Source organism: Aspergillus caelatus (assembly GCF_009193585.1).
Source record: "Aspergillus caelatus strain CBS 763.97 unplaced genomic scaffold BDV27scaffold_118, whole genome shotgun sequence".
In the NCBI taxonomy this organism is placed as follows: Eukaryota; Fungi; Ascomycota; class Eurotiomycetes; order Eurotiales; family Aspergillaceae; genus Aspergillus; species Aspergillus caelatus.
In genome coordinates, this window is record NW_022475381.1 from 87,329 (window position 1) to 98,365 (window position 11,037).

Below are 11,037 nucleotides of genomic sequence, written 5' to 3' on the forward strand. Positions count from 1 at the left end.
TCTAATTCCAGGCAAAAAGTATTGTCACTTTTTATCATTACACGTGTTGTCGAAATATAGTTCCGGTATGAGCTCTGCTCTTGTATCATACATTTGCCCAACGCGCCCGAACGAAGTTATATTCCCCAAAAGCTCTCGCATAGCATGAGCTTTGGAAAAGAGTCTGGAATTTGGCGTCAATCGATCTTGTACATTACATTAATACTCGCCGCCAGGGCGCTATATGGGTATCATAGCTAACTTATATCGTTTGACATATGTGAACCAAACTAAGGACAGACCCACACAGACACAAAAACAGGGAGTGAAAGTGTGAGGGAATTCTTAGCTCTCACGGTTCTTTCGAGACCTGCTTTGCTTCCTCTGTCTCGGCTTCATCGCCCAACCGGACAAGCATGTCCAACCAGCGCCGTTCTTGCGACCCTCGTCGAAAACGCTTCCAATTCCTTGTAACAGCCTCCCCTGCTCTCGACCCATCTCAATTTGCAACTTGAGAAGCCATTGTTCCCAAATCCACCCACCAAATAGACCCGTGACACTCGCAGCATCGGCTGTGCTGCCGATCGGGCCTTGGACCGCTTCACACTCGCTGATGTGGCTCTTGACTCTAGGCTCGGGTGTCTCCCGGGGAACAGGGGAGACCGCAGGCTCGTTGCCCATTGGTAAGAACATCCAAGCTCGTTTGGTCCCTACAAAACCTCCTTTCTGCAGACGCCCGAGGAAGTTCTTCGTAGGGTTTGGGTCGTAGCCCCGCGTCTTGAGGTTGTATGTGAACTCAACCGACGTGGCAGATGCGTAAGGCCCTGCGCGCAATATCTGTGCATCCATCACGAAGAATTCCAGGTACCCCCCTGGCTTCAGGCAGCGACGGCATTCTTCAAGACAAAGGTCATATTCGTCTTGCTGATCACCAGGGGAGCGTTCGCTCTTCAATAAGGCAGGCAGTGAACGAGCTGAGATCACATCAAACTTATTGTTCGAGAATGGTAGTTGCCAAAGATTTTGCACGGAAATTTGACGGTGGTTCGCGGGCCCTTTGATACCACGGTTAACCGCCTGGTGCTCGGTGAAGACGGTGTAAACCTTGACGTTAGGGTAGTCATGTGCAATCTGCCATGCCCACTCACACGAAGCATGACCCCCGAGGTCTAGAACTCTAATGCGACCTGAACCTGATATTTGATGGTTTGCTGAGACTGACTTCGACTTAGCGAGCCTCCTGAAAGCAGGACTAGCAATCAGATGACCACCATTGAGGTACCGAAGTGCGTCCATGGCCCACATGGGCTCGCTAATCTGGGTAAGCACTAACTGCTCCTTCTCCAACATGGCGAACTGCGCCTTTTCCTCCAAGATGGGACCCACCACTGAGTCACTAGGTGCTTGAGAGAATGGACCTCTATAAGGAGGTCGTCCGGGACGAACTAATTCGTAATTGCCCAACAAACTATTTATATGCATATTAGGCAGACCCAGTCGAATTGATTGCACAGCGTCGAAGCGCATGGTTCGGTGCATGAAAGTGTCTGTCTTGCTAGCACGTCGCCGGATCGATTGGAATCCCCTCCAATAGATCGAGTCCTTGCTTGCCAGTGCAGACGGCTGGGAGCTGGGAGCTTCCGGGATTGTCTCGTCAAATCGGACAAACTTCTTGGAAACGACTTGTGCTACGGCTTGTGTCACACTCTCTGCGATCGCCATACAGTCTTCTCTTTCGTTTACCGGGGTATTGGCGGGATTTGTTTCACACAGGGCAGCAAGATAGGACGACTGGGCTGCGAGCCAGACGCTAGTTCGGTCTAGGCTTGCCATTGCCTTCTTCTGCAACTCATCTTCATAATTCTCATCTCGCTCCTCCGGATTATACATGCTTGGTCTTGCAATCTCATACACACCGTCAACATCGTCACTAACTGGGCTTTCTGCATGTTCTAAATAGGACCCCGGGTCTCCAGAAGAGATCCTGATCGCAGTCGGTGGTCCACTTGGGTCATAAACAGCTGTTAGCTGTTCATCGGTTGACCTTTGAGGGCATTCAATGATCTGCTCAACGATTTCCCCTTCGGTCCGGGTGAATGGTAGATCGTAGAACCTCTCAGCAATGGCAGATGAAGGAATGTTGTTTAACTTGGGAATCGACCAAGTGTGACGAGCCCGTGGGCCAAGGGAGGCAAAGAAGCCACCTGGGGAGGGTATACTGAGTCTACTGAAGCTATATCCAGAGAGGTCCGATGCAGGGGTCGCATCGTCAGCACTGCGTGGTCGCTCTGGCGTTTCGATCTGCCACATTTCTTCATTACTTTCAGAAGTCTCTGACCAAGGATCTGGGGTCACATCCAGCGGGATGTGTTTTAACATTGCCAACGCATCTTCAGGAAGATGCACGCCTGTGTCAGAAGGTGTATCTTCGCGGACAGGGTCAGCAATGGGGGGCGATCTCGCTTGGCCAGGAATTCGAGGGAAGTTCCCAAGAAACTGTCGCCAATCCTCTTCGGTGTCTTCGATTGCGATTTCAATACTTTGTAAATCCGATGCTGTCTCTGGATTTTGAAGATCTGCATCTTCTTCACCTTCGAGGTCCGGTCGCACAAGGATTTCATGCGGATTCCAGTCATTATCAGGAAGTGACTGGACATCTGGAGTAGCTGGAGCACTAATGTTGGAGACTTGGTCCGATGAGACACTACCATCCAGCGATGGAGGAGCATGTACGGCCGGCACAGAATGGCTAAGCAATGATAAAGCTGCTGGGGAAACTGGGATCTTTGGTGGCGGCGTTGGGGGAACTGGTGAACTTTTCGGGGCTCCCTGAAGAGACGGCCACATTGTCGGTGAGGGAATCGTAAGACTGGGATAGCGATTGCGACTAGTCGGTGAAATCGAATTTCTCGTCGTAGGCGTCACCAGGCTTGTTGGGCGAGTGCTAGAGATCGAAGTGCACTCATCACTCATCTCAGATTCCTCGTCAGTTGCATCGTACAGATCATCAAACGTTTGCATTTGATTTTGCCATTCTGTATCTGAGCAAGAGGAGGTAGTTCCAGCAGACAAGGGAGACAGCAGACGGTTTAGTCTAGACGCCAGCGCCAGACCACTGGTCTTCAACCTTAGCTGTGGCTGAGAAGCAGTCTTGTCCGGACCAGCTCCTCGGTGACGCGGGGTTTCCGAGTATTCCCCCTCGCGAGAATCCTCAATTATGGTATTAAGCCTCGTCCCTCGGGCCTGCCGAGGAGGCGGGCATCTGGCGGTTGCAGAGCGCAATGACTCAGTCATGTTGCCCTATGCGTGGTTCTTTTTCTTCTCTCTCAATAGAGAATAAGGAATTATAGCATAAGCCGATGTTGCCAAAAGTAACGTTCTAAGGGTATATTATTTCAACTGCGTTCGACACCGATCAACGGGTCCACCAGCGCAAGCAAAGGATACAACGAAGGACAGCCTAGCTCACAGAGCCGAAGGCACAAATGTTCAAAACTAACAAGAAGGAAAAAGAAAATTAAGGTAAAATGACCACAAAGAAGTAGGTGAAGATCACGATCGATCCGTGGCGCATGGCTCTGATAAATACACCCAGGTCTGAGAGAGAAAGAGGGGAAGATCTGGAGACGCCGTCCACGCCAACCATCATCTGTGCAGAAACTACTGCAACATTGCGCACGACAAGCCGGGGATCCTTGGAAATAGGCATTTCAGAGAGGCTACCATTGGTTGCTGTAAAGGCGGCGCTTCGCCCCTGAAGGACTTCCAGCACTCTGAGAGGTACAACAGAAGTGACATCCAGCATGCCGGACAGATATCACACCAATAGGTGGGGGGCGCGTGCAGAGAACGGCTCTTGACGAATGATGCTTAGCGACTGGAAGTTAAGGTGAGTGTGATTGGTGAACAACAAGCGCCGGGCGATCTATCTTTAGAACTTCTGTTGAGGGGTGTTCTGATTAATCAGTAGATCGTGGCTTCCCCACCCAACGTTATTTTGGAAAGGCGGTTAATTAATGATGGTTAGGTAGCAAGTATGGTTGTAAGACATTGTCTTCATCATCACCGGTCTCTCTGGAAAGACAAAAGTGGTCATTCCGCTCCCAACCAGCCCAACAACTGGTTGACTAATGATGTACGACGAGGTCAGCCGACCAATTCATCGGAAATTGGGCCGCCGAAGGTGAACTGGCACTAATTTAAGTCAGTGTTGAGTCAAGTCATGAGATTACCAATGATGCAGCGGCCAAAGTGGTCAACGGCATTTCTATGGCAGGAAGCTGGTTCCCGTGATCCTGAGTCTCGACCTCCGTTCAGGCATCGAAGCTCCCCCTAATGCAACCTCACCGGGTGGTCCACGTGAAAGCCTTGGCCCTAGCCCTTATCATCAATATCCAACTTGCCGGATTTGGCTGTTCGGAGTGACGTCGACCGGTAAATGGCGGTGATATCAATGGCCGGTGATTAATTTTTTTATGGGCATTTTCCTGCCTACTGATGGAGTACACATATCCACTCCTTCCCCATACCTGTGCTGTTCACACAGTCCATTCCTGATACAGGTATATAACCGGTCTTATCTCCCCATCGTCCCTTGAAGCTTATCCTTTCCCTTGACCATTGCCCCGCCGTGCCCGTCATTTGCTTCCTTTCCTTCATACAAACTCCTGAAACCTACCAGACATCATGTCCCCGCCGGCGATCATTGCCCCGTCCATCCTGAGCGCAGATTTCGCGACTCTAGGAAGCGAATGCTCAACGAAGATGGCTCAGGGCTCAGACTGGCTCCATGTCGACATCATGGACGGTCACTTCGTCCCAAACATCACCTTCGGAGCTCCCGTTGTCACCAAGATCCGGTCTCACGTTGACCGTCCAACCCAGCCCCATGGCCGGGGTACCTTTGACTGCCATATGATGATCATGGAGGTGAGAGATACCTGCTCGTGAAGCTTCAACAACCCGCACCGTTTTCGCGCATCGCCTTTTAAGCTTTCCGATTATTCCGTACAATTTCGAAGAACGGCCGGCTGATCGTCCCGTGTTTATATCTAGCCACATAAATGGGTAAAAGAGTTCAAGAACGCCGGATGCGACCTCTACTGTTTCCACTACGAAGCCGCCGTAGCTTCCGTCGCAGCCACCGAGCCTGCCGACTCGACAACCACTCGCAAGACGAGCCCGAAGGAATTAATCCGTTACATCCACGAGGAGGGCATGCAAGCCGGTATTGCTATTAAGCCAGACACGCCAGTAGACGTACTGTGGGACATCCTCGAGAGCGAAGACGAAACAGAACGCCCAGATGTAAGTGACATCATTCTTACATAAAAGAAACCCCCGCAACATCCCCCCATAGCTTAATCCATACTAAACGAACCTCCTCCACAGATGGTCCTAGTCATGACCGTGTACCCGGGCTTTGGCGGCCAGAAATTCATGGCCTCCGAGCTGCCCAAGGTGCAGGCTCTCCGTGAGCGATACCCTAATTTGAATATCGAGGTTGATGGCGGACTGGGGCTCGGGACGGTGGACCAGGCCGCTGAAGCTGGAGCCAATGTGATTGTCGCTGGTTCGGCGGTTTTTGGCGCTCAGGATCCTGCCGACGTCATCGCAAAGCTTCGCGAAGCTGTTAACAAACGCCAAAAGCTTTAAAAGTAGTTTTACAATTAGAATATGGGGACCTGTGAAATCGACGCCGAAGATGACAGCCTCTGGCTCCAGAAACGACCGCCTTTCCACCCGTAACTTCGGACGGCGAGGTGCCGCTTGACCGCCCGCTGCCCTGTACCACCCCCTATTCTGCACCCAACAATTGAAATATGCCTCAATTCGAGGACTACTCAACGCTGAGAATATGCGCAAATTGCATGGCAAAACATTGATATGCGGCACCTAGAGCACCTTTCAGAGACTATGCCTAACAGGGTTGAAGCAATCATTGAATCAGAGGGGTGGTATACACCATATTAGGGCCTATGGGGGTGCGTTAGCTAGTTATTTGGTAGAATTATCAATATTATGGAGTTTTGGTGGAGGTTTTGTGACGGCAGTATATTATGTAATTACGGAGGTGTGGGGCAGGGGGTTAAAAACTTATGGAACGTCACTGTACATCACTTATGGAACACCACTGTACGGAGTATATTATACCCCAAGGCTAAGCGACGGTAAATCGGGCGCCAGAAATGGCTGACTACATTCAACGCCATTATTTCCAGCTTCCTTTTTACCAAGGCCTTAGTCATCACAGTCCCTCTTCAATTCCGCTCGACCTACGGATACAGTAGATGCGAAGTTAACCTGAGACATCAGCATTCCAGGCCGAATATTATATGAGACCCTGGCTTGAGTCCCGAGCAGCCACGTACCTCCCCAGAAATCTTTCGAATCAACACGTCCTTCGTGAGTATAACATCGTCTTCCATGCGGCCTGTCGCTTGGTGGCCAACGAACATATCAGAATCGAGATGACTTATAGGAGACTCTGCTCACACCAGATATCCTCGGCAAAACTTCTCAGCTCTTGCTCGGGTATCACTAAGTCTCTCTCCAGGGGCTGGTGAGGAGGACGGCCAACAACCTTGTCGAAGGGTAGATCCAGCTGTGCAGTAGTCGTAGTTGTGCCATTCATGTAGGACTCTCCGGTAACAGAAGTCGTGTTATTCGTTCGAGATAATTTGAGGAATGCAGTACGACGCGCTGAAAGAGGGGATGACCTTGTAAGGACGACATATCCTCGGGGAGCAAGTTCCCATCGGTGCACCATGATCTCGGGATTTTCGCATTTAATGCTGATCGTAACCACAAGTTCCACAGATGAGGAGTAAGCCTCTAGCCAACCGCGCGCATCAAGAGCAAGTTGTCGCTCAGATTCTGACAATCCTACTTCCACCACAAAACTCAGCCTTGCATTTGTCGAAGCCGGAGCCCAGCAGCAGTCAGCCTCCTTTTTCCAATTTCCAACCGTAACTGTTGTCGAACCGAAAGGCCTCACGTCACGATGGACGTTCATCGCACGCAGCTCGAGCGAAATCAGCGAATCAAATGATCTTATTGCAAGTTCGTGTGCAGGATTCGGCATGACTTTCGCGATCAAAATTCCCGTTTCTGCATTGAAAAAAAATCGACTGTACTTGCTTGTTCGCGACCCATCATCACTCAGTCTGGAAGATTGCGCCGGGGGAACAGACGTGAAGACGAGGTACTGATCCCGAGTTTGATCTTGCCGAAGTTCTCGTTGACGGCGTTCCAAGGACTTTTGTAAGCTCTCGTTGGTGGTGAATGGTTGCTGCTTCACATCCTTGGCCAGTAGTGCAAGAGGATCCTCAGATGAGACCTCAGACGGTGAAGACTGAGACGCGTTCGAGGTGGATCGAGGGAGGTCCATGGTGGGTGAGAAGTAGGGTAGTTAGAAGGCAGGCAGCTAGAATAGGCACTCACGACTGATAAGAAGGGAAAGGCGGTAGAATCCATTTATGCCTGTGGTTATATTGATCGTGACTCGGGATTTGCTTTGTCATCGGAACCTGTGTACCAGAGTTTTTGTTGACTACGAATCGGAACTTCATCTTGGATTTGGTTTAGTTTAGGTTGTGCTTGAGGATCATCACCATCTGTAAGAGACCCGGGGGGGGGGGGCGTTGGAAGAACTGTGCATCGTTTCTCGTTCCTAGTGTGATCTGCGCTTTTGCCTTCTTTATTTCTTCTTCTTTTACTTTTTGAGTTTGGACTGTCAATATAACCTCATCGGAAACTGGTGGGACATTTCCCCTTTGCCCTGGGTTCCAACCATGTTAGTACTAGTTTGTGGTAGTTCTGAACTGCTCGTTGAAGTTGAATCGGTTGTGGTGAGATGACCTCATGATTTCTTTTGACCTACCGTGACAGCGTATTGGGGCGCTAACCCAGAACTGGCAAGACTAACCGGATATAGTAATTCACAGGTCCCGATATTACTTACTACATATTCCATGTGACACGATAGTTTAATCGCGCATAGCCCGTAATGGTTACCCTTCTTTTCTTTTTCTTTCTTTTTTTCCCCCTCTTTTCTTCCGATTTTTCTCTTCTTTTTACCTCGCTTTGGAGGTTTCTATTGATCCCAGTTTTCGTCTTGGCTTTAGACCATATGATGGTTTAAAAGGTGGGCAAGGGTTGGTATACGGTAATATCCAATACAGCGGGTATGGAGAATGTACCTAGATGAGTTTGCATAGACTAGTAAATACGGCTAAATGATGAACAAGGATTACACAAAATTTTGAAATTCACAATTATCGGATTAAAAATGACTGATATCAATGCGCTGGTATCTTTACAGGGTAGTAGAAAATAAAAAGAAAGGAGAAAGAACAGGGCGAGTAAAAGTAATGTCGGGCGTGTCCATCGTATCATAAAGCAATCAGCAGCAGTCCAACAAAGACCTATCATGGGCCATTCAATTGGAACCTGGTCTCTTTGCCTTTCGATTCATAGCATCCTCGACATCCTCGCCACTTTCTGACTCTTCATCAATGGTTTCCTCCTGACCAGCTTTCTGCGCCTGGTCGTCGCGCAACGACTCCAACATCTCTGCATGACCGCCAGAAATCGACTTACGGATATCCTGAGCGACCTTTGCTTTTTCCTCCGGGGACGTGGCAGAAACGATGGACCCACGATGATGTTCAACTAATCCTAGTGCTTCGGCATTATCAGCATGAAAATTGGCAGAGGACACCGCGGCAACCTCTGGCACCAGAGGTGGCCGCTTTGGGTTGCCCCCCTCGACGATCTCGGGAGCAACCGATGATTTCCGACGTACACTATCTGCGCCTCCTTCCTTTTTCTCCTCGACGGCAGCAGGGAGGGGCTGCTTCTGCCCAGCAGCTGGAGTCACCTTCTCAGCCTTGCTTTCTTTAGCTTTGGCGGCGGCCTCCTCGCTAGCCTGGCGCAGAGCGACCGTGATGGAGTCGTCTTTCTGAGATTCCTTCGCGGGCGGGTTCTGGATCTTGATAGTACTCTGCTTTGGTACCGAAGGTTCTGATGCGGGCGTGGATACAGCGGATCCAGCCTCGGGTTGGGTGGTCACGGTACTCGTAACAGGAATACTATCACCAAAATCTTCGACGCTGTTGACCTGCATTCTCAGCTCACCATATTCGTTCCATTCTTCGATCTCTTCCAGGTCCTGTAGGGTTCCACAATCGTCAGTCATACGTGATCATCGCTCATCATCCCCTGACTGACAGCTAAATTCCACAGCATATAGAAAGGAGGGGTAAATGGAACAAAGACCACTTACGCCGACGACTGTGCCAAACTTCACCAGACCCGGCAACTTCCTACCCTTGGAGCGGCGACCCCAGAGCTTCCGGGCTGCGTCATCGGTGGCTACATCAATTGCGCGGAAAGGGAGTTTGTTGGCCTTGAGGATCGTCTCCAATCGTGCAGTAGCGGTGACGATATGGGACGACCCCGCAGTAAGGGAGGTGTAAAGATAAAGGGTCGAATCGGACATGGCGAAGTGAAATCGGAAAAGTAAAGAAGAAGAAAAGTGCCCTCTAGGTCGAAGGGCTAAGGTTGCTCACAATACAGTGAGGAGATGGTGATAATCATTCAGGGGGAACGATGAAAAGTGGCATGGGGGTTGGAAGCACGTCCCACCAGTGTTTCTTCTTTCTCCAAAAAGACCCTCAAATTAATTGGACTCGTTTTCTGCACCGTATTATGACGTGGCTGTTGACCGCCCACGCGAAGTCACGTGCTAACGAGATGCCAGATATAGAAATATTCAAGCTAATATATCTCTCATCCACTGGCTGGCACGAAAAAGAAGAGGGAAAACGTTGAGAATAGGTTGAAACAGGAGGTCCAGTTTTTATATAAAGACCAGTGGTCTTCTTATGTCAGTGTCCTTTGCCTCCAGTCACTCTCCCCGCCGTTTGGGAGGAAATGGGCCCCGAAAGTGGCAACCTGACGTCAGCTGGGCCTCTTCCCACATCCAGAAACCAAGTTCTCAACGGTGTTTTGAGGTCACTGCAGAATAAATGGCTTTTGTCTATTATAAGCCTGTGATAAAGTATTCCAAGGTTTTAAATGCTGGATAATGGATCGTTTGTATAGGTTTTATGCCGTTTGTATGTAAAATTTCAAGTTACCTCGATATATATATCTCTGGAGCTCGACAACAGTGATATTCAGCATAATCCGCATACCTTTCTCTTGCGTAGAGCTAAGTCTTAAAGTGGTTGCTTGCAGCAATAAAAAGGCTTTACACATATACAATCTCTACATATATATTCCCAGATAAGAGCTACAATGCTTTCGTAGCTACCTATGTTAGCCATTCATCATCTACAGCGTAGGCCTCAGATTCAGTATCGACCTCGATCTTGCAAAAGACTGATCCGTATGCTTCTCATCAGATGATAAAGTCTCCAGGATCTCTTCCAATCTCCCTGTCGGCACACTTAAGCATGCTCTTCCCAGTGTTTCAGCGCAAGAACTACTCTGGGAATTCTGAAAAGGCATATATCTAATTATTTACCAACATAAAGAAGGCACAATACACTGTTGGCATGACCTCGCTCTACCAAATACCTGGCACATTATGCACAGAGAATCGGTATCCTACAATGGACTGTTGATCAGAGGTCCTTGATCAGATGCTTGACCGAGTTAAGGTTATGCGCTATTCAGTCCAATGAACATAGCTAAGTCATTATATCTTTAATAGTTAACAGCTTGCCGAGGTATTTGAGCGTGTATAACATGGAGACTATTAGTGTCAGTGCATAGTATTACAGATAGTAGACAATAGAAGCTGTTTTTGAGCTGCTAAGTGTAGACATTTACTGATTGCACTACATTCCTTGTTGAGACTATAGTGGAGGTGATATAGAAAGCAAAGATAAGAAGGGGTCGTCACATCTGATCATGTGTAGTGTAGATCTATAGCGGTCACATAAATACAGTACCCATGATCTGTGTTGGGAAGAAAGTAGCTCAGTCGTAAACGATGCGGATACATGTGGTTGGATACCGAGACACCACGAACTCTGCCTGATTTAGTGA

The 11,037-nt window shown here is 49.1% G+C and overlaps 5 protein-coding genes across 5 annotated transcripts; 1 reads left to right on the top strand and 4 right to left on the bottom strand.

Annotated features, from left to right (window-relative positions):
* Positions 1-236: 236 nt before the first annotated feature.
* BDV27DRAFT_8720 (uncharacterized protein) lies at positions 237-3,385 on the bottom strand. Its single transcript, XM_032077831.1, has one exon. It carries the CDS (start codon positions 3,271-3,273, stop codon positions 325-327), a length of 2,949 nt encoding a protein of 982 aa, XP_031926363.1. The 5' UTR covers positions 3,274-3,385; the 3' UTR covers positions 237-324.
* Positions 3,385-3,899, bottom strand: BDV27DRAFT_8715 (uncharacterized protein). The gene has a single exon (XM_032077828.1). The coding sequence runs from the start codon at positions 3,782-3,784 to the stop codon at positions 3,497-3,499; it is 288 nt and encodes a 95-aa protein (XP_031926364.1). The 5' UTR covers positions 3,785-3,899; the 3' UTR covers positions 3,385-3,496.
* A 766-nt stretch (positions 3,900-4,665) lies between these two features.
* Positions 4,666-5,634, top strand: BDV27DRAFT_146267 (ribulose-phosphate 3-epimerase RPE1; the record flags this gene model as incomplete). Its single annotated transcript, XM_032070548.1, has 3 exons — positions 4,666-4,908; positions 5,035-5,286; positions 5,371-5,634. 3 exons carry the CDS (start codon positions 4,666-4,668, stop codon positions 5,632-5,634), a joined length of 759 nt encoding a protein of 252 aa, XP_031926365.1.
* A 479-nt stretch (positions 5,635-6,113) lies between these two features.
* On the bottom strand, positions 6,114-7,604 carry BDV27DRAFT_8777 (uncharacterized protein). Its single transcript, XM_032077849.1, has 2 exons — positions 6,351-7,604; positions 6,114-6,282 (listed from the first exon to the last, which is right to left on the bottom strand). The coding sequence occupies exon 1, from the start codon at positions 7,367-7,369 to the stop codon at positions 6,455-6,457; it is 915 nt and encodes a 304-aa protein (XP_031926366.1). The 5' UTR covers positions 7,370-7,604; the 3' UTR covers positions 6,114-6,282; positions 6,351-6,454.
* A 629-nt stretch (positions 7,605-8,233) lies between these two features.
* Positions 8,234-10,162, bottom strand: BDV27DRAFT_130194 (uncharacterized protein). Its single transcript, XM_032067370.1, has 2 exons — positions 9,266-10,162; positions 8,234-9,151 (listed from the first exon to the last, which is right to left on the bottom strand). The coding sequence occupies exons 1-2, from the start codon at positions 9,479-9,481 to the stop codon at positions 8,420-8,422; spliced, it is 948 nt and encodes a 315-aa protein (XP_031926367.1). The 5' UTR covers positions 9,482-10,162; the 3' UTR covers positions 8,234-8,419.
* Between the last annotated feature and the right edge of the window lie 875 nt (positions 10,163-11,037).

What these genes read in the sequence shown, in the direction of transcription:
- BDV27DRAFT_8720 (XM_032077831.1), bottom strand. Translation starts at nt 3,273, where the DNA reads ATGACTGAGTCATTGCGCTCTGCAACCGCCAGATGCCCGCCTCCTCGG.
- BDV27DRAFT_8715 (XM_032077828.1), bottom strand. Translation starts at nt 3,784, where the DNA reads ATGCTGGATGTCACTTCTGTTGTACCTCTCAGAGTGCTGGAAGTCCTT.
- BDV27DRAFT_8777 (XM_032077849.1), bottom strand. Translation starts at nt 7,369, where the DNA reads ATGGACCTCCCTCGATCCACCTCGAACGCGTCTCAGTCTTCACCGTCT.
- BDV27DRAFT_130194 (XM_032067370.1), bottom strand. Translation starts at nt 9,481, where the DNA reads ATGTCCGATTCGACCCTTTATCTTTACACCTCCCTTACTGCGGGGTCG. An exon ending in AGTTTGGCACAGTCGTCGGC is followed by an intron (nt 9,152 to 9,265) that starts GTAAGTGGTCTT and finishes GGAACCCTACAG; the next exon opens with GACCTGGAAGAGATCGAAGA.